Source organism: Bufo bufo, chromosome 1 (assembly GCF_905171765.1).
Source record: "Bufo bufo chromosome 1, aBufBuf1.1, whole genome shotgun sequence".
In the NCBI taxonomy this organism is placed as follows: domain Eukaryota; kingdom Metazoa; phylum Chordata; class Amphibia; order Anura; family Bufonidae; genus Bufo; species Bufo bufo.
The window spans coordinates 769,818,729-769,845,721 of record NC_053389.1 but is presented as its reverse complement, the minus strand read 5'-3'; the positions used below and the strand labels follow the sequence as shown (position 1 = coordinate 769,845,721).

Sequence of the window (26,993 nt, the reverse complement as noted above, 5' to 3'; positions counted from 1 at the left end):
AGCACCAGGACAGGGCACGGCTGACTCTCTCAGCACCTGGTCACCGGCCGTACCTACCTGCTCAGTAACTCTTCTAGACTTTTGATATTTTTCAGCATCTGCCATTCAGTCTCCTCTTTCTACATCGCTCGCTGTTGCCTCCCCTCTCCTCTTTCTCTCACCTCCCTCATTCTCCACCACTCTCTCTCTCTCACTGTATTTGCTGTTACCCTCCTACTCACTATTTTCCTGCTCCCTCTCTCTCTTCCTCGCCCCTTTTCTTCCTCTCATTCCTTCGCACTCGCATTCCTTGGTGAGGTATCTGCACATTTCTAAGGTATGTCCCATCTCCACCTGCTTTATCTGTGACCATTGAATTGGTGCCTTGCTGGTTGCACAGTGCACTGGGTTGATGATTTCCATCCTTCGCCCCGTTCTCTGCAGGACCCCCCTTGCATCTAAACTTTTTGTACTTGTGCAATGCTCTGCAAGGGGTAACTTGCTCTCCATAACTATACCTGATGCCCTGCATGTTGTGCATTCTTTCCGCAGTCCCTGGGATGTGACACGGCACTGACACATGATCTGCGATCTGCGTGGTCGTCACACTCTTTGTCATATTATTCTTCAGGGTTGCAATGCTCTGCCTGCCCCCTGCCAGTTTTGCGATGCTCTGCCTGCCCCCTGCCAGTTTTGCGATGCTCTGCCTGCACCCTGACAGTTTTGCGATGCTCTGCCTGCACCCTGCCAGTTTTGCGATGCTCTGCCTGCACCTTGCCAGTTTTGCGATGCTCTGCCTGCACCCTGCCAGTTTTGTGATGCTCTGCCTGCACCCTGCCAGTTTTGTGATGCTCTGCCTGCACCCTGCCAGTTTTGCGATGCTCTGCCTGCACCCTGCCAGTTTAGCAAGTGCTTTGCAGCGTAGGTGTTTTTCCCATCGTCTTGAGCATTTCCGATGACATGGAGAAACTGTGCAATGCTCTGCAGGTGTTGTTATGTAAGCTAACAATCTGCAGCCTGTGAAACGCTCTGCAGAGCATGTGATTTTTCTGCCCAGCCTGTGACGCACAGCTTGGTGAGGTAATTGTCTGACAGGAGTTCAGGTTCTGAGTCTTCTCGGTGGTAGGTTAAGCAGGTCCTTAGAGACGCTGTGCGATTTAAGGTACTTTCACACTTGCGGCAGATGATTCCGGCAGGCAGTTCCGTCGCCCGGCAATCCGGACGCAAACTGATGGCATTTGTCAGACGGATCCGGATGCAGATCCGTCTGACAAATGCATTAAAATACCGGATCCGTCCCTCCGGTGTCATCTGGAAAAACGGATCCGGTATTTATTTTTATTTTTTTACATTTTTTTAATTTTTAAAGGTCTGCACATGCGCAGACCGGAAAGCCGGATCCGTTATGCTGGAACACTTAATGCCGGATCTGGCACTAATACACTTCAATGTAAATTAGTGCCGGATCCGGCATTCCAGCAAGTGATCAGTATTTTTGGCTGGAGAGAAAACTGAAGCATGCTCTCCATTCAGAATGCATTAGGATACAACTGATCAGTTTTTTTTCCGGTATAGAGCGCCTAGGACGGAACGCAATACCGGAAAACAAAAACGCTAGTGTGAAAGTACCCATACAAAGACAATTTGCAACTTTGCCTCGATTTACATTGAGATTTCAGATTTGAGGGGCTGTTGTGGGTGGGGGAGGGGGGTCCAGGTGCGGAATTTGGTTTCGAGGGACATCACCTTTGAAAAGTCAGAACTGCAAGGTATAATGTAGGCCAGTTGTGAGCGTCTTACACGTGTGGGTGGCTTGTAAGCAGAGAAGGAGACGGATTAGTGCACAACCTCCTCCTACAGACGGTACAGCTATCGGAGATACAAAGCTGTAACCAGCAGTCACATAGTGACCGTCAAATGCCAAAATCTCCAACGTTGGGTAGCATTTTATTATGACACAATGTCCACTTACATCTAATATACTGTCAGCATACGTATCGGGTATTACCATATTTATGTCAGTCTACCTTGCACATAATAGATTTTAATGTATATGCATTGTGCCGTAGAATAGTCTACAAACTGCGCAGGAATGTTGAGCACATAGTTCCCAGTTGTCAACCATTTTAGTCTTGGAGAAACTGACTGTATGTCAAATACAGTATATGTTAAAAACTGTCTTTGTTGCCCCTAGCAATCAATCACAGCACGGCTTTCATTTCTTAGAGGGCTTTTGAAAAATGAAAGGTGTGCTGTGATTGTTTGCTATGGGGAATAAAAACAGCTTTTTTTTTAGATATATGCTCCATCTATGGTTCTCTGAATCACGGAAACATAAATTATACAGATGGATAACAGATGGATAGATATTAGATAGAAGAGACAGATAAATACATATGAGATGGATAGGAGATAGATACAGTGGATATGAAAAGTCTACACACCCTGTTAAAATGTCAGGTTTCTGTGCTGTAAAAAAATGAGACAAAGATAAATCATTTCAGAACTTTTTCCACCTTTAATGTGACCTATAAACTGTACCACTCAATTGAAAAACAAACTGAAATCTTTTCCGTGGAGGGAAGAAAACAAAAAATAAACTAAATGAATGTGGTTGCATAAGTGTGCACACCCTCTTATAACTGGGGATGTAGCTGTGTTCAGAATTAAGCAATCACATTCACAATCCTGTTAAATAGGAGTCAGCATACACCGGCCATCATTTAAAGTGCCTCTGATTAACCCCAAATAAAGTTCAGCTGCTCTAGTTGGTCTTTCCTGAAATGTTCTTAGTCGCATCCCACAGCAAAAGCCATGGTCCACAGAGAGCTTCCAAAGCATCAGAAGGATCTCATTGTTAGAAGGTATCAGTCAGGAGAAGGGTACAAGGCATTAGATATACCATGGAACACAGTGAAGACAGTCATCATCAAGTGGAGAAAATATGGCACAACAGTGACATTACCAAGAACTGGACGTCCCTCCAAAATTGATGAAAAGACGAGAAGAAAACTGGTCTGGGAGGCGACCAAGAGGCCTACAGCAACATTAGAGGAGCTGCAGGAATATCTGGCAAGTACTGGCTGTGTGGTACATGTGACAACAATCTCCCGTATTCTTCATATGTCTGGGCTATGGGGTAGAGTGGCAAGACGAAAGCCTTTTCTTATGAAGAAAAACATCCAAGCCAGGCTACATTTTGCAAAAACACATCTGAAGTCTCCCAAAAGCATGTGGGAAAAGGTGTTATGGTCTGATGAAACCAAGGGTGAACTTTTTGGCCATAATTCCAAAAGATATGTTTGGCGCAAAAACAACACTGCACATCACAAAAAGAACACCGTGCCCACAGTGAAGCATGGTGGTGGCAGCATCATGCCAAGGGGCTGTTGTTCTTCAGCTGGAACTGGGGCCTTAATTAAGCTAGAGGGAATTATGAACAGTTCCAAATACCGGTCAATATTGGCACAAAACCTTCAGGCTTCTGCTAGAAAGCTGAACATGAAGACTTTCAGCATGACAACGACCCAAAGCATACATCCAAATCAACAAAGGAATGGCTTCACCAGAAGAAGATTAAAGTTTTGGAATGGCCCAGCCAGAGCCCAGACCTGAATCCGATTGAAAATCTGTGGGGTTATCTGAAGAGCAGTGGCGTACCTACCATATAGGCAGACCACGCAGCTGCTATGGGGCCCGTGAGGAAGGGGGGCCCGCAGTGGAGGAGAGTCCCCGCCCCCGTCTATCTTCCTAACTGTCTCCCGTCTGATAGCCCCGCCTCCTAGCTCCGCCTCCCGCCTGATTCCTCTGGATTGCCACAACCCCGCCAGTAATAAAGTAAGTGACAACTTGTAGGTGAGGACAGTGTAGAGGTGTGTGTGTGGAGGGGGAAGTCACTCAGCTTTCCCAGGCTATTCCTCTGCACATATGCCATTCAGAACAGGAGGGAAGCTGGGTGTCACTACATTATGTAATGTGACTCAGCTTTCCTGATGTCCTGCATGGCACAAGTGCAGAGGCATGAGAAGATGTGAGGGTAGGAGTTGTTACTCAGCTTTCTCAGACTATTCTCATGTCTCTCCACATGTGCCATGCAGGACAGCAGAAAAGCTGGGTGCTGTTACATCATGCAATGTCACTCAGATTTCCTGCTATCCTGCAAGGCATAAATGCAGATAATAAGAACATGGAAAGGCAGGGGGGAGGGGTTCACTCAGCTTTCCCAGAGATTCATGTCTCTGCACATGTGTCATGCAGGATAGCGAGTAATGTCAGTGTCTCCCAGCTGTCCTGAATGACACAGAGGATGGGGGAAGGAGGGCACTCACTTCATCAAACTTTTCTCATGTGCATGTGCAATGCTGGACAGCAGGAAAGTTGGGTGGTATTACATTATGTAATGCCCCAGGTTCTTGTCAATATATGCTGAACACCGCCGGGACCTACCAGATCCCATTCACTATAATGGGTCTGTTGGGTTCCAGTGTGAGTACTGCCATTTTGTAGAACAAAATACTGCTGCATGAGATGGGGCAGGGGAGAAGTTAGGGAGGGTAGTGAGAGGAGCCAGGCTGCATAGTGGGAGGGACTAGGAATGGGCATGGGGCCCAATTTAAACTCTTGCTATTGGGCCCAATGATTTCTGTGTACGCCCCTGCTGAAGAGGGCTGTGCACAGGAGATGCCCTCGCACAGGGGCGTAGCTAATGGCTCATGGGCCCTGGTGCAAGAGTTCAGCTTGGGGCCCCTCTTCCCCCAGTGCTTTGTGGCCAGGGGCAGGAAGCACAAGGCCTTCGTGCTGCCCGAGGCAAAAATTTAAACGGCACCCCCTTGAGCCAGAGGTGTAACTTGACCAGCATGCACTTTCTATAATACCGGTGTCTTCTAATGCACCACAAGGGTCTTTGGGCCCCCTCAGGCTCATGGGCCCGGTAGTGACTGCTACCTCTGCACCCCCTATAGCTACGCCCCTGCCCTCGCAATCTGACAGATTTGGAGTGTTTTTGCAAAGAAGAGTGGGCAAATTTTGCCAAGTCAAAATGTGCCATGCTGATAGACTCATACCCAAAAAGACTGAGTGCTGTGATAAAATCAAAAGGTGCTTCAACAAGTATTAGTTTAAAGGTGTGCACACTTATGCAACCATATTATTTTATTTTTATATTTTTTCTTCCCTCTACCTAAAAGATTTCAGGCGTGCATGCTGCACCTGCATCCCCTGGACTTTGTGTGGCTGTCATGGCCCATAAACAGGTAGGAGCTAGTGTTAGGGACCACTCAATAGAGGCGACCTTGACGTGGTGACTGGCTTATTACGCTTTGGGCAAAATGTACACCAATGCCTCATCCAGCATAGAGGCAGGGCGGAGTGCTATTGCATTTGTATTTTGCGTTTGTATATGTATTTCGCCATAGCGATGTGCACCTGCATACAGGGTTGTGCTGACTCAATCACCCACATTTTTTCTTTGTAGTATATATTGGAGGCGTGGCGATCTCCTTGGAGTCATTGCACACCTGACCAGTCAATCTGTCCTGGAGGCTGGTTTTAAAGTCAGTATAAAACCGAGTCTGCTTATATAGCACCTACCAGTAGCCATTTGGCTCCAGGAGAAGTATATGGTGGGCTCAGCATGCATGTTGGTACTTGCATCCCTGGATCCGATGAAAGCTGTAATGGCACCGGACGGGGTTAAAAGCAGAGTGTGCTTGGCGTGCATGCTGCACCTGCATTCCCTGGACTTTGTGTGGCTGTCATGGCCCATAAACAGGTAGGAACTAGTGTTAGGGACCACTCCATAGAGGCGACCTTGACGTGGTGAGTGGCTTATTACGCTTTGGCCAAAATGTACACCAATGCCTCATCCAGCATAGAGGCAGAGTGCTGGTTGCATTTGTATTTTGCGTTTGTTTTTCAATTTAGTTGTACAGTTTATAGGTCACATTAAAGGTGGAAAAAGTTCATTTTTTTTACAGCACAGAAACCTGAGATTAACAGGGGTGTGTAGACTTTTTATATCTACAATAGATAGATGAATAAAAGAGGCAGATAATAAATGGATAGATAGATAGATAGATAGATAAATAAATAGATAATGAGAGATAGATATATAAACAGATATTAAATAGAAAAGACAGAAGATAGATGGACAGACAGACAGACATATATAAGATACACTGCCTGTCCAAAAAAAAAGTCGCCACCTGGATTTAACTAAGCAAATAGTTATGAGCCTCCTATTGGATAATTACTGCATGGGCGATTATCTTTCAGCTGGCAGCAAGTTATTTAACCCCAACTGGTGCAATGAGTTGCTTCTTATTTCTTAAACAACCATGTTGAAAGACACATCTCGTGGTCGTGGAAAATATGTTAGTCTGTCTGAGAAGGGAGAAATCATTGGCATGCATCAAGCAGAGAAAACATCTAAGGAGATTGCAGAAACGACTAAAATTGGGTTAAGAACTGTCCAACGCATTATTAAAAACTGGAAGGATAGTGGGGACCCATCGTATTCGAGGAAGAAATGTGACGGGAAAAAAATCCTGAATGATCGTGATCGGCGATCGCTTAAACATTTGGTGAAATCAAATCGAAGAAAAACAGTAGAACTCAGGGCTATGTTTAATAGTGAAAGTAAGAGCATTTCCACACGCACAATGCAAAGGGAACTCAAGGGATTGGGACTGAACAGCTGTGCAACCGTAAGAAAACCACTAATCAGTGAGACAAACCAGAAAAAAAGGCTTCAATTTGCTAGGGAGCATACAGATTGGACTCTGGAGCAATGGAAGAAGGTCATGTGGTCTGATGAGTCCAGATTTACCCTGTTCCAGAGTGATGGGCGCATCAGGGTAAGAAGAGAGGCAGATGAGTGATGCACCCATCATGCCTAGTGCCTACTGTACAAGCCTGTGGGGGCAGTGCTATGATCTGGGGTTGCTGCAGTTGGTCAGGTCTAGGTTCAGCAACAGTATGTGCTCCAAGAATGAGGTCAGCCGACTACCTGAACATACTGAATGACCAGGTTATTCCATCAATGGATTTGTTCTTCCCTGATGGCACGGGCATATTCCAAGATGACAATGCCAGGATTCATCAGGCTCAAATTGTGAAAGATTGGGTCCAGGGAGCATGAGACATCATTTTCACACATGGATTGGCCACCACAGAGTCCAGACCTTAACCCTATTGAGAATCTTTGGGATGTGCCGGAGAAGGCTTTGCGCAGCAGTCAGACTCTACCATCATCCAAGGTCCAAGATCTTCAAGTTGAAAATGTCTTTTGGGACACTTTGGAGAAATGTCCGTAGCACTGGTTCCAGGTCAAAAATCTATTTAACGCCGAGCTGTTAATGTACCTGAAATGAAGACTAGAGGGGTCCGGTTACCGTACATTATGCCACCCCACACCAGAATCCCCGGAGTAGGACAGGTGTGATGTTCCCTTGTGAAGGGCCTCTTCATGGTGTTGCTCATGTGGTCTCCAGACCAATCTACGGCTATCACTGCGTCCGAGACAAAACCACGACTCATTACTGAAGAGGACAGACCTCCATTCCAGCCTTACTCTGCACCATGATAGCCTTTGAGAGCGGTGGTGTGAGATCAATGGAAAACCTATAACTCGACATCTGGCTCGTAGTCCAATATCAATCAATATCATCCAATGTCGTCTGATGGTTTTTCTAGACACTGTTGGGATGTGACATCCAATTTCAGTACAGAATGCATCACTACGTGCCATTCTTCTAATCAGACGACCTGTCAGTGGGGTGGTTTGCCTCTGTGCACATCTTGCTGTCATCTAATTTGTCATTGTTCTTCCAACTAACGGGACACGCAACGTTGAACAATGCGGACATCTCAGCCTAGGTGTGTAGTAATCTGCCTGAGTGATAAACCAAGGCCTCTCAGTTCAAGGATTCTGTGTTAGTGGCACGTGGACGAACAGGAGGCATTGCACAATCATCCCACATGACTTGATCCTATTTTTGAGGCTTCATGTGGCTAAAAAAACTTTGCATTTAGTCTGGCTTTTACACCCCACTCCCCACCATGTCACAGATTAGAGATAGGTGCTTGAAAATTTGATCATCTGCAGATCTTAGTGATAAGCTTATGCCCTGTCCTTCTTGATATTGCAATTTCAATGTTGAGGACTATAGATACATAGATAGATACAGTATATTACAAAGACCGATAAACATAGATTATAGATGGATAAAGATATTAGACAGAAACGACAGATACGGTAATAGATATGACACAGATAAATAAATAGATATTAGATAGAAAACGCATAATATACATAGATCATAGTTGCAGCATTCTTCCAGAAACAGCGCCCCACCATTCCATAGTTTGTTTGGTATTGCATCTATTTGAAGTGAATGTGTGAGCTGCAATATGAGGCACAGCCTGTAGATCAGTGTGGCACTGTTTGTGGAACACAGCAGCCATATATTTCTAATCCTGTATAACCCATTTAAAGAATCAGGTCCCTTCCTCTAAAAGAACATCTGTCAGATATGGACACAGAACCTATTGCCACATTTATCCCATTCCTGGTGTCTCTCAAAACCTAAACCATCAGTTGCTCTCGATATTCCATCCTCCCCAAAGCAGCACCCATGAGGACCAGAATTACAAGAAGTAGTACATGTATGGAACGCTGGTTAATGGTGATATTCTATCTATATATATATATATATATATATATATATATATATATATATATATATATAGGATCTTAAGGGTTGACGGGTCAAAAAGGGTTCTGGCCGGCACTGGAAAGGCAAAGCGTCTTTACAGAATAAGGGCCAGCCAGACATAACTACTTCTACTTTATATTTGCTTGCTTACATTCTGAATGTGTATGATCCTGTGTGAGGAAGACCTATAACAAGTCGGTGTAGACCAGAAAGGCAGTGTATTGTATAGGCTCTGAACTTCCTGTAGGCACATTAGACCATATATCTACACATACTTAAATTATGGTCACCAGAGACATTAATATAAGGAGTCAGAGGTATCGCCAAGGCTCAGGTACCTAAGGGTGCCCAAAAGCCCCTCTGCCACAGAAGACACCATAATTGGGACCTAAGATTTAGTTACTCCTTTGAAAACCTCTCCTGAGTTCTGCCTCCTCCTCTACAGGTCAATCATGGAGCCTCCTCTTACTGCTCCACATGGTATTCAAATGAGCGACATAACCTGTGATTCTTTTCGCGTGTCCTGGGAGATGCCACCGTACGATGCCAGGCGGGTTACCCACTACTTCATAGATCTGAATAAGACGGGAGGGCAGAAGGAGAATAAGTTCAAGCACCGGGTAAGCCACACCATACCTCATTGCCTTGATGAACCTCAAGTCCTCTACCAAATGTGTTTGCTTTATTGAGGATGTCTGATGTCTGTATTATGTCTGCTTTCACAAAGGATGTGCCAACCAAACTGGTGGCCAAAGCTGTGGTGCTGCCCATGACGGTACGAGGCCACTGGTTCCTGAGCCCACGCACAGAGTATACATTGGCTGTACAGACCGCAATGAAACGTAGTGATGGGGAATACACTGTGTCTGGCTGGAGTGAGACCCTTCGCTTCTGTACAGGAGGTGAGAAATGAATGATCTGTTGGAAATATGAGTGTGTGGAGGGAAGGGGGTCATTTATCAGACTTAATGAAGCAGTTTGTAAAATTATGCATCTGGGTAGTGATAATCTACATGCATCATCTCCCAGGGTGAGTAACACTGGGAGTCACTTATAGAGAAGGATTTGGGTGTCCTTGTAGAAGGTAGATTAAATAACAGCACAATGTCAATCAGCTGCTTCTAAGGCCACCAGGATATTGGCATGCATTAAACGAGGCATGAACTCGCAGGACAGGGATGTAATATTACCACTTTACAAAGCGTTGGTGCGGCCTCATCTGGAATATGCAGTTTACTTCTGGACACCAGTCCATAGAAAGGACACCCTGGAACTGGAAAAAGTACAGAGGAGAGCGACTAAACTGATAAGGGGGGAACTAACTCTCTTTAGGGAGAGAGCACCTTAATCAGTGTGAGGAGACTTATAGGCCATACATGCTCCTCTGGAATTCTGGGAGGTACTTACCTCCCAGAATTCCAGAGGAGCATGTATGGCCTATAAGTCTCCTCACACTGATTAAGGTGCTCTCTCCCTAAGGAGAGTTAGTTCCCCCCTTGCTCGGACACAGGCCTCTCACCCAGTTAAGCCAGTACTCTCTGCACTGATGAGGGGCAATCACCCTGAAACAGCTGTCTGCAGATGAGGTGCTGGCTTTATTTAATATCCAAGTCATGTCTCAAGGCTTATTTTAAGAGCTGAACATTGACTTATAGGATAGCTGCCTTACATCTGGTAGCATTAGAGGCAGAGTGTCCTAAACTGATAAGGGGCATAGAGGGTCTTAGTTATGAAGAAAGATTAAAATAATTAAATGTATTTAGTCTTGAGCAGAGATTACTAAGGGGGGCAAGATTAACCTATACAAATATAGAAATGGGCCAGACAAAAAATATGGTGAAAAACTGTACCATGTAAAAAGCCCTCAAAAGACAAGGGGGCGCTGCTTCCGACTGGAGAAGAAAAAGTTCAGTCTCCAGAAGCGTCAAAGCTTCTTTACTGTAGGAACTGTGAATCTGTGGAATAGACTTCCTCAGGACGTGGTCACAGCAGTAACTGTGAACGGTTTAAAAATGGTATGCTTATGAAAATGTGTAGAAGTCTCACTCCCCTTTTCTGAAATTCACACCCTCATTTATACCTTGGTTGGACTTTTTTTTTAACCATATTAACTATGTAACTTTCTTGGGGGAAAAACCTGCTGCAGTGTTCATAAGAACTAGAACCTTGTTAATGTATTGCAGTGTCCGGAAATGCTTTCTGCATTAATAATAGGCGCATCATGCATTTATGCCCCTGGCCAGCGGAGGAAAGTGCCCTCCTGTATCCAACTGTATTGCCGTCCTAAGGATGGTGATACAGTTGAATACTGCCGCTGCGGAGGCAGTATTTTATGTGGTATTTGGTTTTGTTGGGGTTATATTTTGTATGCACTACCGTATTGCTGGCCCCACCTATTTATGTTGGTCCCACCTTCTGTCAATTTTGACTTGCCTACAACATGGGGCTACTATGATTTTTTATTTCTTTTTTCCATGGCCACTTTAAGTTCCCAATTTGCCCCCGACTGTGGTCGACCCAGGAAACATGGTCCGTGTGTCGGCCGACCGCGGCTCCGCTGACCTGAACTGACTGTATCATACTAATTTATTATATAGTCAGTTCATATCTGATGGGGTGGCTATTGCAGATCAAATATGAACTGACTGTGCCATAAATTACTATGATACAATCAGTTCAGGTCAGGAGAGCCGCGGTCGACCCGGGAGATGAGGCCGACACACAGACCGTGTTTCCGAGGCGAATTATGATCATGAGCTCTTACTGTTTAGTCTTGATTCCTAAGCAACGGGAACAAATTTTCAAGAAAAATAGGTAAGAATGAAAGTATTCGGCACAAACGTAAGTCTATATTTACAGCCATAGGAGGTGGCTTGAATAAGGTGAATAGTAGTACAAGCAGTTATTTGAGCTGGCTTTTTTAGGGCCCCTTAAAATAAGCTGATGATTGGCTGTCTTGTTGTTGCAGTCAGCTGTAATAGTCAAAAACCTGGCAAAAAATAATTCAACTACCCCACAGCGCCACCAGAGGTGAAATAAAGAATTACACAGCAACTTTTAAAAAATATTTTCAAACTTTTCTTAACCAGTCCGAGACCAGTCTCCAAACCCCCCCCCCACTCTCCCCCTTGACCAGACGCAATTTTAGTTTTTTCTAGTACTGTACATTAATTCCATTATATGAATAATTTTTGTGCCTTTTTCAGTGATGCATGGGAATTTATTTTTATTATTAAGGAAAAAATAGAGACCCCCCGGCGCTCCTATTGAATAGATTTGTGTCAATCTACCTGGGTGGGCAGATCCTGCTGCTTGATGTCTTTGGGGAGCTATTGTTCTCCCTTGTAAAAGTGTATATAGAGTAGGTATATCACCCGTAGGGGATATAGGACATAAGCGCTGGTGCACAATCAAATTCAACTAGTCCTATGAAGTTGGCACTATGCTTGGTGCCAATCTGAATAATTAGGTGATTTTGCTGCACAATTAAGTGGTATTGTGATGTTAATACCTGTTGTGGTGGGTCAGGATGTCTAATCAACGGCTGAGAGTGAGCGGACAGTGTGTAATATAAAGGTGTTAGCACTGGGGAAAAAACGGCAAGTGGGAGGTGAATACTGGCATAACTACTATCCTGGTTACCTTGGTTGTTCTTTCTCCAAGGAGTTCCTTATGTCGGTGTTCTGTTATGTTCGTTCTGTATTCTTCTTGTTGTTTCCGTGGGGATGTTGATATCCTTTCAAGTCCCGGCGTTCTTCTTGCTCTCCTATCAGCAGCAGCGCGGCCCCGGCCGGAAGCACGCGCGTCGCGAGGGAGCTTGATCCGTTACCCGGGAAACCTCTGGCGGTGACGTCACCTGGTGCGAGTATGGTGGCCTCCGTGGGGCAAAAGACTGTAACCTACGCGTTTCGGAGCCAAAGCGGGCTCCTTCGTCAGGGTTAGTCTGCCTGTTGTACTTTGGAGGGTTAAATAGCTCGTCTGGTTTCCCATGGCAACGGGTAAACACTGGTTTTAGAGTGAAAGAGGTGCCGGTTTAGTGATGGATATTCTGGGTGCGATTGGTTTCTTCATGGATTGTGTCAATAATCTATTATACATTTGTTTGTATAATTATTAATGCAATATTCATTGCTAAAATGGTGGTGAAGAACAACGGCTGCAATTTCTTTAGGTTTTTATGCAAAATTTGTAGAGCACCAACAGTATGTTATTTATTTTTTATTTTATTTTTTATATATATATATGTTTGTTGGTGGTTATTTATTAATGGAAAGCAAACAGTTCTATTTCCTGGTTTAGTCCATTAGGGGCTAGGCTGTTGCATCTAAAAATCCACTTGCTCTCGGTCCTGGACATAATTTTAATGTAGTCGCCTCCCCTCCTATCCTGCTTCACTCTTTCCATCCCCCCAAAGCAAGATCCTAAAAATTTTCCCTGGTGATATTCTGTGTAATGACGTGATAATGGGTGATTCTCTGATTTTTTATTAATGTTATTGACGTGTTCTCTTATTCTAACTCTTAGTTCTCTTTTGGTTCGCCCCACATATATTTTACCACATGGGCACTTGATGAAATAGATGACTCCCTTGGTGTGGCAGGTGATGTAATCTTTTATCGTATATTTTTCTTTTTGTGGGGTGTCTATTTGAAATATTGGTTTTACCTGGTGCCTCAGGATTTTGCAATTAGTACACAATCTGCAGGGGTAAAAACCCTTTTTTCTACATGTTTTCGGGTTTACTGTGTCATTCTTGATGGAAGGGGCTACCAAATTGGCCAAGTTTGGAGCTTTTTTGAAGATAAAGGTGGGGTTATTGGGGATCTTATTGCCAATAATTTTATCATATTTTAAAATATCCCAATATTTATATATGATTCTTTTAAAGTTTTTGACCCCTACGCTGTATGTTGTGATGATGGGGATTTTGATATCAACGTGGTTTTCAGGGTCGTTTTTTTCCTCCTTTTCTTTGACCCTAGGGTTTTTGTCTTCTAATAGGGTATGGCGGTCCAGGTCCTCCACAGTTTTGGTGATAGGGATTAATTTTTCTAGTTTGTAGCCTTTTTCTGTGAATTTAATATTTAGCATGTTCGCTTCTTCGTGGTAATTGGCATTGTTGGAGCAATTTCTACGTGCTCGTATGTATTGGCTATAGGGAATGTTATTAAGCCATATGGGTAAGTGGCAACTGTCCAGGGGAATGAATCCATTGGTGTCTGTTGGTTTGTGGTATGTTTTCGTGTGTAATTTGCCCTTTTCAACAAATATATTCAGATCAAGGAAGTTTATCTGTATTTTGTCGTAGGATGAGGTAAATTGTAAATAAAAGTCATTTTTATTTAAATTAGTTAAAAAACTGTCAAGGGATATGGTGTCCCCTTGCCAGATAAAAACAATATCGTCGATGAATCGCTTCCAGAGGACCAGACCCGCACCGAGCCTGCCATGGGGAAAGATGGTAAGCTCCTCCCATCTACCCATGTAGAGATTTGCGAAACTCGGTGCGAATCTGGTCCCCATCGCGGTCCCCCACGTCTGGAGGTAAAAGTCAGGTCCATATTTAAAATAATTATGGTCTAAAATGAACGTGATGCAGTCACCTATAAAATTTATTTGGTCCCCTGACATGGTGCTGTCTTTGTACCATAATCTCTGGTATAGAAGGCCTCACCTCTAATCTATCAAAATATGTCGATGTTATGCTGCAGGACAAAGTAGTCAAATTACCCGCTTACTTGAAAGACACCAAACATATTCTACAAATTCTAGAAGGTATCCAGTGGCAAGCAGATTTCATTTTAGGTACTCTTGATGTCACCGCCCTATACACAGTTATTGAAAAAACAAAGGGCCGTGAAGCCGTGGAATATTTTTTAAACAAAGACAGCACCATGTCAGGGGACCAAATACATTTTATAGGTGACTGCATCACGTTCATTTTAGACCATAATTATTTTAAATATGGACCTGACTTTTACCTCCAGACGTGGGGGACCGCGATGGGGACCAGATTCGCACCGAGTTTCGCAAATCTCTACATGGGTAGATGGGAGGAGCTTACCATCTTTCCCCATGGCAGGCTCGGTGCGGGTCTGGTCCTCTGGAAGCGATTCATCGACGATATTGTTTTTATCTGGCAAGGGGACACCATATCCCTTGACAGTTTTTTAACTAATTTAAATAAAAATGACTTTTATTTACAATTTACCTCATCCTACGACAAAATACAGATAAACTTCCTTGATCTGAATATATTTGTTGAAAAGGGCAAATTACACACGAAAACATACCACAAACCAACAGACACCAATGGATTCATTCCCCTGGACAGTTGCCACTTACTGTCATGGTCTTACCTGCTTGCTGCTCTCCTTCGTTTGACATGTGCTGGCGGCCATCTTGGGTCCTGGGTTTCTTGTAGCCTTCCACCCTGCGGCTCCTCCTTCCCCTGGGAGGAGCTGGATGCCTAGCTCATATATATAGGAGGTCTGTGGCTTCAGTTCCTTGCTTGGTCCTCTTGTGTTCACATGCTTCTAAGACTGCTGCTGCTTCTGGTTCCTGATCCTGGCTTCGTCTGACTACCCTGCTGGTTCCTGATCCTGGCTTCGTCTGACTACCCTGCTGGTTCCTGATCCTGGCTTCGTCTGACTACCCTGCTGGTTCCTGATCCTGGCTTCGTCTGACTACCCTGCTGGTTCCTGATCCTGGCTTCGTCTGACTACCCTTCTGGTTCCTGACCTCTGGCTTCGCAAAGACTCTGCTCGGTTTCACCATCCGTTTGGACTTTTGCTTTACAGCTTTATTCTCAATAAAGCCTTCTTATTTTTACGTATCTCTTGTTGTACGTCTGGTTCATGGTTCCGTGACATTAGGACCAAGCCATGAATTCTGACGGTACAGGGCCATCCTCGCTACCCACGCTGGTTGCCAGACTTGATCAGCAGGATCACCTGTTGGGTCGGTTCGCTGTGGCGTTGCAAACCCTGCTTGAACGCACGGCTCATTTCGCTCCCGTTGCCGATGGGTCGGTTGTCGCTCCTGGGCTCGCTCCTACTGCCGCTCCGGTTGTTGCGCCAGAGTCTACCCCGACACCTGTTGTTGCGCCTGCGGTGTTTCGGGGTATGACCGGTTCTGCCCCTCTTCCACAGCGCTTTGGGGGAGAGCCAACTCAGTGCCGAGGTTTCCTTAACCAGGTGGGCATTTATTTCGAGTTGCTGCCACATGCCTTTCCTACTGAGAGATCAAAGGTGGGCTTCTTGATCTCGCTGCTCTCGGACAAGGCCTTGGCCTGGGCCAGCCCTTTATGGGAGAACAACAATCCGGTGGTTGCCGAGTTTTCCGGTTTTGTTGCTTCTCTTCGGAAGGTATTCGATGTGCCGGCTCGTGCTGCCTCTGCTGCGAAGCTCCTTATGTCCATCAGACAGGGTTCACGATCCGTAGCTGAATACGCCATTGAGTTTCGTACCCTGGCAGCAGAGGCGGGCTGGAATAATGAGGCTCTGGTCGCTGCTTTCTCTCATGGTCTCTCGGATGCCTTGAAGGATGAGGTTGCAGCTAAGGACCTACCAGTTGAGCTCGAGTCTCTTATTTCTTTCCTGATTTTGATTGACACCAGACTCAGGGAGAGACCTTCCTTTAAGGAGAACCTGCGGAGGTCTTCTAACAGATTGGTGCCTACGTTTGCTGTCCCACCCGTGCCTCCCTCTCCTCCCACGCCTCCTGGGGATGACTTGTCTGGGGGTGAACCCATGCAGCTGGGGTTTGCTCGCCTGTCCGAGGGGGAGAGGGCACTCCGGAGACGCGAGGGCCGATGCATGTACTGTGGTCTCGGTGGGCATTTTCGGTTGGCATGTCCGAACCGTCCGGGAAACGCTCGTACCCTGAGATCCTGTCGGGGGCAGATCTTGGGTGGAGTCTCCTCGTCCCCGGTTTCCCGTGTTGACAAACCACTGATCACTGTTGTCCTCTCCTGGGTCGGGGGCTCGGTGACGACCCAGGCGTTGGTGGACTCTGGTGCTGGTGGTTTGTTCATTGATAGTGTGTTCGCTGCCGCCAATTCCATTCCTCTGCAGGCTCGAGGTTCCCCACTGGCTCTTGAGGCGATAGACGGCAGACCCCTTCTGCCGCCACACGTGACTCATGAGACCCTTCCAGTGGGGATAGCCATTGGTGCCGTTCACAGAGAGTCGGTCTGCCTCCAGGTTATTTCGTCTCCACACTACTCGGTGGTCTTGGGGTACCCCTGGCTCCAGAAGCATAATCCGACTTTCGATTGGAGATCGGTCGAGATCCTCTCGTGGTCACCGCAGTGTGGGGCTAGTTGCATCCATGGGTCTGTCAAGTTGCTGTGTACTTCCTCGGACTCTCTGTTGCCTCCTGAATACGAGGAGTACCGGGATGTATTCGATAAGGTGCGCGCGGTTGCCCTACCTCCGCACCGCCCATACGATTGTGCCATAGAGTTACAATCTGGTGCCGTTCCTCCTCGTGGCAAAGTCTATCCACTGTCGGTAGCGGAGAATGAGGCCATGGAGGAGTACGTGAGGGAGGCGCTTTCACGCGGACACATTCGCAAATCTTCGTCCCCGGCAGGGGCTGGATTTTTCTTTGTGAAAAAGAAGGGCGGTGAGTTGAGGCCTTGCATCGATTACAGGGGTCTCAATCGCATCACGATCAAGAACGCTTACCCGATACCCTTGATTTCCGAGCTGTTCGATCGCCTTAAAGGGGCCACGGTCTTTACCAAACTCGACCTGAGGGCGGCATATAACCTGGTAAGGATCAAGGCGGGCGATGAGTGGAAGACCGCGTTTAACACCAGGACCGGTCATTACGAATCCTTGGTTATGCCCTTTGGGTTGTGCAATGCGCCCGCAGTCTTTCAGGAATTCATCAACGATGTTTTCCGTGACCTGTTGCAGCAGTGTGTGGTAGTCTATTTGGATGACATCTTGGTATATTCTGAATCCATGGAGGCCCACATTCTGGATGTCAGACGAGTGTTGCAACGGTTACGAGAGAACAAGCTGTTCGGTAAGCTTGAGAAATGCGAATTTCACCGATCCCAGGTAACCTTCTTAGGTTACATCATTTCCGCTGAGGGGTTCTCCATGGATCCTGAGAAGGTTTCGGCTGTCTTACAGTGGCCCCAGCCCAGTGGTCTTCGTTCCCTGCAGCGCTTTTTGGGCTTCGCCAATTATTATCGGAAGTTCATCAGGGACTTTTCCATGCTGGCCAAGCCTCTCACGGATCTGACCAGGAAGGGCAGTAATTCCCAGGTCTGGCCGCTCGAGGCCATCCAAGCTTTTGAGGCCCTAAAGTCCGCCTTTGTGTCGGCTCCGATTCTGTCGCATCCCAACCCTGGGTTGCCCTTTGTCCTCGAGGTGGACGCGTCTGAGACGGGAGTAGGCGCCCTTCTGTCTCAGCGTAGAACACCAGAGGGTCCTCTGCTTCCTTGTGGGTTTTACTCCCGGAAACTGTCTTCCGCGGAGTGCAACTATCAGATTGGTGACAGGGAGTTATTGGCCATCGTGCAGGCCCTTAAAGAATGGAGGCACTTGCTCGAGGGTTCGGTGGTTCCGGTTCTCATCCTGACGGACCACAAGAATCTGACCTACCTTTCTGAGGCCAAGAGATTGACACCACGTCAGGCCAGATGGGCTCTGTTCTTGTCACGTTTTAATTACGTGGTCTCCTACCTACCCGGTTCCAAGAACATCAGGGCGGATGCCTTATCACGGCAGTACTCCGAGCTGTCCAGGGAGGAGTCGATTCCGACTTCGGTCATACCTCCGAATCAGATCCTGGCCGCCATTCGCACCAGCCTGACCTCTCCCCTGGGTGAGCAGATTTTGGCGGCTCAATCTGGTGCTCCCTCTGGGAGACCCAACGGCAGATGTTTTGTGCCTGAGGAGTTGCGCACTCGGTTGTTGCGAACCTACCATAACTCCAAGACCGCGGGGCATCCTGGAAAGAATCAGCTGTCCTGGGCTGTTTCACGTCTGTTCTGGTGGCCTTCCCTACGTTCCGACATCGCCGCATATGTAGCGGCATGCTCCGTTTGTGCCCAGAGTAAGTCCCCTCGGCACCTTCCGTTGGGCCTTCTGCAACCCATAGCCACCGGGGAGCGCCCATGGTCACACCTGGGGATGGATTTCATTGTGGACCTCCCTGCATCCCGAGGCCATACGGTCATTCTCATGATTGTGGATCGGTTTTCCAAAATGTGCCACTGTGTTCCTCTCAAGAAGTTACCCTCTGCACAAGAGTTGGCCACGATTTTTGCCAGGGAGGTCTTCCGGTTGCACGGTTTGCCTAAGGAGATTGTGTCGGATCGGGGGAGTCAGTTTGTGTCCAGGTTCTGGCGCGCCTTTTGCTCCCAGTTGGGGATTCATCTCTCCTTCTCCTCGGCCTACCACCCTCAGTCCAATGGGGCCGCAGAACGATCCAATCAGGCCTTGGAGCAATTCCTTCGTTGCTATGTCTCCGATCACCAAGACAATTGGGTTGACCTCCTGCCTTGGGCTGAGTTTGCCAGGAACACGGCGGTGAACTCTTCCTCTGGGACGTCTCCCTTCATGGCCAATTATGGGTTCCAACCTGCCGTGTTACCGGAGGTATTCTCTCCCCAGGATATTCCGGCTGTGGAGGATCACCTTTCCGTCCTACGTGCTTCTTGGGTACAGATCCAGAAGTCCCTTGAGGTCTCTGTGCAGCGCCAGAGATTCCAGGCTGATCGCAGACGAGCGCCTGCTCCTTCCTACCAGGTCGGAGACCGTGTATGGTTGTCCACCCGCAACCTCAACCTTCGAGTGCCCACTCCCAAGCTGGCGCCTCGCTTTGTTGGTCCCTTCCGAGTGCTTCGCAGGGTAAACCCGGTAGCCTATGCCCTTGCGCTTCCTCCTGGCATGCGGATCTCCAACGTGTTTCATGTCTCCCTGTTGAAGCCACTGGTGTGTAATCGTTTCACTTCCTCGGTTCCTCGGCCTCGTCCGGTCCAAGTGGGCAATCGTGAGGAATATGAGGTGAGCAATATCCTGGACTCACGCCTGGTCCGCGGTCGGTTGCAGTTTTTGGTCCATTGGCGTGGTTATGGTCCAGAGGAGCGTTCCTGGGTTCCCTCCGCAGATGTCCATGCTCCTGCCTTGCTCCGAGCCTTCCACGCACGCTTCCCTCAGAAACCGTTTTGTGCTCCGCGGAGGAGGGGCCCTTGAGGGGGAGGTACTGTCATGGTCTTACCTGCTTGCTGCTCTCCTTCGTTTGACATGTGCTGGCGGCCATCTTGGGTCCTGGGTTTCTTGTAGCCTTCCACCCTGCGGCTCCTCCTTCCCCTGGGAGGAGCTGGATGCCTAGCTCATATATATAGGAGGTCTGTGGCTTCAGTTCCTTGCTTGGTCCTCTTGTGTTCACATGCTTCTAAGACTGCTGCTGCTTCTGGTTCCTGATCCTGGCTTCGTCTGACTACCCTGCTGGTTCCTGATCCTGGCTTCGTCTGACTACCCTGCTGGTTCCTGATCCTGGCTTCGTCTGACTACCCTGCTGGTTCCTGATCCTGGCTTCGTCTGACTACCCTGCTGGTTCCTGATCCTGGCTTCGTCTGACTACCCTTCTGGTTCCTGACCTCTGGCTTCGCAAAGACTCTGCTCGGTTTCACCATCCGTTTGGACTTTTGCTTTACAGCTTTATTCTCAATAAAGCCTTCTTATTTTTACGTATCTCTTGTTGTACGTCTGGTTCATGGTTCCGTGACACTTACCCATATGGCTTAATAACATTCCCTATAGCCAATACATACGAGCACGTAGAAATTGCTCCAACAATGCCAATTACCACGAAGAAGCGAACATGCTAAATATTAAATTCACAGAAAAAGGCTACAAACTAGAAAAATTAATCCCTATCACCAAAACTGTGGAGGACCTGGACCGCCATACCCTATTAGAAGACAAAAACCCTAGGGTCAAAGAAAAGGAGGAAAAAAACGACCCTGAAAACCACGTTGATATCAAAATCCCCATCATCACAACATACAGCGTAGGGGTCAAAAACTTTAAAAGAATCATATATAAATATTGGGATATTTTAAAATATGATAAAATTATTGGCAATAAGATCCCCAATAACCCCACCTTTATCTTCAAAAAAGCTCCAAACTTGGCCAATTTGGTAGCCCCTTCCATCAAGAATGACACAGTAAACCCGAAAACATGTAGAAAAAAGGGTTTTTACCCCTGCAGATTGTGTACTAATTGCAAAATCCTGAGGCACCAGGTAAAACCAATATTTCAAATAGACACCCCACAAAAAGAAAAATATACGATAAAAGATTACATCACCTGCCACACCAAGGGAGTCATCTATTTCATCAAGTGCCCATGTGGTAAAATATATGTGGGGCGAACCAAAAGAGAACTAAGAGTTAGAATAAGAGAACACGTCAATAACATTAATAAAAAATCAGAGAATCACCCATTATCACGTCATTACACAGAATATCACCAGGGAAAAAAATTTTTTAGGATCTTGCTTTGGGGGGATGGAAAGAGTGAAGCAGGATAGGAGGGGAGGCGACTACATTAAAATTATGTCCAGGACCGAGAGCAAGTGGATTTTTAGATGCAACAGCCTAGCCCCTAATGGACTAAACCAGGAAATAGAACTGTTTGCTTTCCATTAATAAATAACCACCAACAAACATATATATATATAAAAAATAAAATAAAAAATAAATAACATACTGTTGGTGCTCTACAAATTTTGCATAAAAACCTAAAGAAATTGCAGCCGTTGTTCTTCACCACCATTTTAGCAATGAATATTGCATTAATAATTATACAAACAAATGTATAATAGATTATTGACACAATCCATGAAGAAACCAATCGCACCCAGAATATCCATCACTAAACCGGCACCTCTTTCACTCTAAAACCAGTGTTTACCCGTTGCCATGGGAAACCAGACGAGCTATTTAACCCTCCAAAGTACAACAGGCAGACTAACCCTGACGAAGGAGCCCGCTTTGGCTCCGAAACGCGTAGGTTACAGTATTTTGCCCCACGGAGGCCACCATACTCGCACCAGGTGACGTCACCGCCAGAGGTTTCCCGGGGAACGGATCAAGCTCCCTCGCGACGCGCGTGCTTCCGGCCGGGGCCGCGCTGCTGCTGATAGGAGAGCAAGAAGAACGCCGGGACTTGAAAGGATATCAACATCCCCACGGAAACAACAAGAAGAATACAGAACGAACATAACAGAACACCGACATAAGGAACTCCTTGGAGAAAGAACAACCAAGGTAACCAGGATAGTAGTTATGCCAGTATTCACCTCCCACTTGCCGTTTTTTCCCCAGTGCTAACACCTTTATATTACACACTGTCCGCTCACTCTCAGCCGTTGATTAGACATCCTGACCCACCACAACAGGTATTAACATCACAATACCACTTAATTGTGCAGCAAAATCACCTAATTATTCAGATTGGCACCAAGCATAGTGCCAACTTCATAGGACTAGTTGAATTTGATTGTGCACCAGCGCTTATGTCCTATATCCCCTACGGGTGATATACCTACTCTATTTTTATTATTAGCATTCTTTTATACCCAGGAAAATGTTTAAAAAAAAATGTAAAAAAAATACTGTCTTATTACAATTTTTTTTTTTACTTGCAGAAAGTACAATACTTTTTTAAATTATGTATTAGTTGTGGTTGTTTTGCTATAGGGGATATAATTTATCATTCCCAGGTAATGCGGTGGCATTTTTTTAAATTCTATTTTACACTTTGTGCCCCCATAAGGTCATACAAGACTTTGGATTGCATTTAACATTAGATTTTTAATTGCTCATCTCTCCTATAACTGGGCCCTAATTACAAGGGGAATACAAGTCTGTTCAACCTCCCTGCTGAGCTGATCTGGGTCTGCTAAGACCCCAGCAGCTCATGCAGTCATCTGGTCCCCAGCGATCACTTGATCACTAGGACTGGAGAAGAAATCAGAATTGCCACTGCCTGCTCTATATACTCAGCACTCACTGAGTACAGGGGTGGAGAAAGCGGCGAACGTAAAAAAAAATTGTCAGTGGCTTCTCTTTGGGGAGTCCAGCTGTCAATGACAACCAGTGTTTCACTCCCACAGCTGCACGATCTCCATGCAGCTGCTAACTCTGCAAGCAAATCTAGAAACGTCTTTGCAGAATTAAAGGGGCTATCCCATTAATAATGTAAAAAATGAAAATCAGACATTAAGGCCTCTTTCCTACGGGCGTGTGGGAGCCGCAATACACGGGCGACGTTCCGTGGGCATTCCGCATCACGGATGCGGACCCATTCACTTCAATGGGTCCACAAATCCGGAGATGCGGAATGGTGCGGAACGGAACTGTCATGCCCTGCTCGGACAGTGCGGAGGTCTGTCAGATTGGCAGCACGTGTCTAACCATTTGTTTTGTTTTGGAATCATGCTGGATCCGCCTTCCTTCAGGTGCTCTGGGTGGGGTCATTGGCTTAAATTGCCTTCACTCCCAGAGGGCCACACGGGTTATAGAATTCAGTCTGGCCTTGGATTCAAGGAAGGAAGGATTGTCTGTTCCAGCTCAGATAAGTTTGGTTTCTGTTTTTGTTATTTGCGGTCTAGGCTGTTTGTGTGTCTTCTGCCCCTTCTCCCCTTTCACCATCTCAGGGATTCTAGGGTGTTTGCAGTCCAGGCACGAGGACACATTATTCCTACCATCAAGGTCTGAATGTGGGCTTAGCAGCGTAGGGACAGAAGTCAGGGATATGCTAGGAGGTGACCATTCCCCAGCATCTCGCCTAGACACTTGTTTATTTGGTTGTCTGTATATCTGAGATACTGTCCGCCATGACAGGAACCCTACGAAAGCACTACAGAGTGCTTCCATGGGGTTTCGCCCCGTACTTCCGTTCCGCGGAAACGGCCGGATCGCGGACCCATTCAAGTGGATGGGTCCGCGATCTGTTGCGGCTGCCCCACGGACTGTGGGGTGCAGCACGACCACGGGGCGCACATGCCCGTGGGAAAGAGGCCTAAACATGAAACCTAGAAGCAACCCTGTACCTCACATGGATCCAGAGATCTCCCCATTCATTGTTCCAATTGTTCTGCTAGATTTATTTCAAGCTGTCAGCTTAGGGGGCATTTCCTTGCTGCTGTAGTTCTTTCCTGCCACAGCTTCTAACAGAAGACCTGGCTGGTTGCAGTTGAAGATTTAAATGGAGTGCGTGCGACCACTGATTGAGGTGGATGTAGAAATAAGGAAAACAACAAACAGCAGGTGGCGCTATCAGATAGATTTCATTGAATAAGGCCTCATGCACACGACCGTTGTTTTGGTCCGCATCTGAGCCGCAGTTTTTGCGGCTTGGATGCTGACCCATTCACTTTAATGGGGCCGCAAAAGATGCCGACAGCACTCCGTGTGCTGTCCGCATCCGTTACTCCGTTCCGTGTTACGCAAAAAAAAATATAACCTGTCCTATTCTTGTCCGTTTTGCGGACAAGAAAAGGCAGTTATATCAATGGCTGTCCGTGCCATTTCGCAAATTGCGGAATGCACACGGACGCCATCAGTGTTTTGCGGATCCGCAATTTGCGGACCGCAACAAAGCACACAACGGTCGTGTGCATGAGGCCTAACTCTGTAGCTATTCTAAATTTTTAATTACGTGCAATTACAAAAATAATCAGATCCAGGTGCTGGTTTGAAAAAATTTATTTTTCATGGCCCAACACCTTTTAAAAATGAATTGAACATTGAAGTTGTATACAGTATGTATCCCACTGATGTGTAAAGGCCAACTGCTTAGATTGGGATCTGTGACTCATATTGTCCGTGACTTGTTTTTCAGGCTCAGTCGTCTATGTGCTTTTCTGCTGTATATGTCATTCCAATAAGATTTATTTTATTACATGGCTGAGTTCAGATCAGCGTTCAGCCTTTCCGTTCTTTTGCTCCAGGAGCAGGAGAACGGAAAGGACGGATTTGGCACATAACTGAGCCGAAAGGAGCACACAAGCCCTATAGACTATAATGGGATCCGTTAGGTTGCAACAGGTTGCTCTGCTGTGCTAATCTCTGGCTTCAGTCTGGTTACTGGACTTTCTGACAGTTCTGGTACCTATGAGTGGGATGCTGTAACGGAACGCCTAGCACCCCGACCGGGTACCTCCGTCGATAGATGCTCCTAGTGCTTCCAGAGGACTCCAAGCACTCCACTTGACACCGTCAGCACTGCAGACCCCACGAACCGCCGAAGCTTGGTGGAGGTCTCACCGTCTCCTACCCACCCTGGACCTACGACAAGGCTCCAGGCTCCAGTGGGTGAACCTCTCCTAAATCCAGAGACAGGAACCAGGAGCAAGCTCTTGCAAGAGCTTATACTCAGGGGAGTATTGTGATATAGCAATCCCCAAGAGTGTAGTTATTTCATCCCCCAAACATGAGCCAAGACTTCATGAAGGTATAAAACAGGAACACTTTATTGAGGGCTACCCGCCCGTATTTATGCAGGTCCCCATCTGGTGGACACGCCCCTAGGGGACCAGAAGGAAGACTGTGACACAGGACAGATATGCAGCAACTCAGGATACACAGACACAACACATCCCCACAATGCATCATGGTTTCCTCCTCTCTGCCCTGGAGACACCCGAGGAGTAATCCAATTATCTCTCAAGACAAAGGGAAATCGCCTATACACATGTGGGGACAACCGGACAGAAATCACCACCCAAACACACAATGTCACACCCCCACAGCAAACACAGACATTTAACATATTCCCAGATAGCTCAAGTCTGAGGGCATATCATTAGGTGAATGCCGCTCAGAATACACAAATACAATACAATTAGCTATCTGGGTACCCTCACATAACAAAATACAATTGCATGAATGCTGGCGGTTTTCATGCCGCCAGCATAGGAACGTTACAGCCCACCTGAACCATATTACACAAAACATATATACGCTTGGTTCTTTAAAGTGGTATACACATATGCAATAACATCGTACATACAGGAATGACAATATACAGTGGCTGGGTTTGCCACAGATGCCTTTGGCTGTTGACCCCCTCATAATACTCTGTAAACTGTAAGGAGTCAGGGTGATCTATGAGCTGCTTAACTTGAGAGACTCCTGCTGCAGGAGGGGGGATCTCATCTCACTGCGACATGTCTGCACTCTGCTCTCCTTCCAATTCTCAACTTCACTGTCGACTGACTATCGCTTCCTGCAACCTCTCCCTTTGTAGGAAGGACTAGCCCAGAACTAGCCCACTTCAGCCCAAAAAGGGGGAGAATGGAATGGTAAGTTCCATTCTATCTAAAGATCTGTCTCTGCCATATACACTGCCACCTACTGGTCTGCCAGGCACAGTGCATGAAATAACAATACATTAGTTATATAGCAATGTTATTAAAGGGGTTGTCTCACTTCAGCAAATAGCATTTATTATGTAGAGAAAGTTAATACAAGCCACTTACTAATATATTATTATTATCCATGTTGCTTCCTTTGCTTGCTGGATTTAATTTTTTCCATCATATTATACACTGCTCGTTTCCATGGTTACGACCACCCTGCAATCCATTAGCGGTGGCTGTGCTTGCACACTATAGGAAAAAGCACCAGCCTATGTGCGGTCCAACGGTCCCAGCCACCAGAGATGCTGATGCTTTTTCCTATAGTGTGCAAGCACGACCACCGCTGATGGATTGCAGGTGGTCGTAACCATGGAAACAAACAGTGTATATAATGATGGGGAAAAAATGAATCCAGCCAGTAAAGAAGGCAATATAGACAGTCACAATACATTAGTAAGTGCCTTGTATTAACTTTCTTGACCAGCTTAATACGATTTCCTGAAGTGAGACAACCCCTTTAAGGCACAATATCAAAGGACCTTAAATTAAATAAACAAATGACATTATTTGTTATTAGAGACAGTAGCAGGGTGAAGGAATGGTAGTGCCCCTTCTGGGGTACTACAGTGTTAAAAAAAATCTCTACTTGTTCCATGCTGTGGGGAAAACAATAGCATAAAGTGCTCAGTTTCCCTGCAGCACCCCCTCAGGGGAAATAAAGCATTGCACAGTGCCAATTCAAATCAATGCATTTGACGTGTAAGTACCGAAGAGGTCCTCCAGAGCAAGAGACTCTCTGTTTAGCTGTTTTCCCCTCTGGCCAAGAGATGAGGATACTGAATGAGGGACCCGTCCTCTATTTAAACAGGAGATGCAAACCATAAGATAGGATACATGTGACTT

At 46.4% G+C, this 26,993-nt stretch overlaps 1 protein-coding gene across 1 annotated transcript in view; it reads left to right on the top strand.

Moving 5' to 3' along the window:
* The first annotated feature begins 272 nt into the window (after nucleotides 1-272).
* Nucleotides 273-26,993, top strand: part of LOC120986289 (phytanoyl-CoA 2-hydroxylase interacting protein) — a 29,950-nt gene continuing 3,229 nt past the window's right edge. The window contains exons 1-3 of the mRNA XM_040414778.1: nucleotides 273-316; nucleotides 9,139-9,313; nucleotides 9,421-9,595. Coding sequence (XP_040270712.1) covers nucleotides 9,146-9,313; nucleotides 9,421-9,595 — 343 coding nt within the window. The 5' untranslated portion in view covers nucleotides 273-316; nucleotides 9,139-9,145. The remainder of the gene's footprint in view (nucleotides 317-9,138; nucleotides 9,314-9,420; nucleotides 9,596-26,993) is intronic.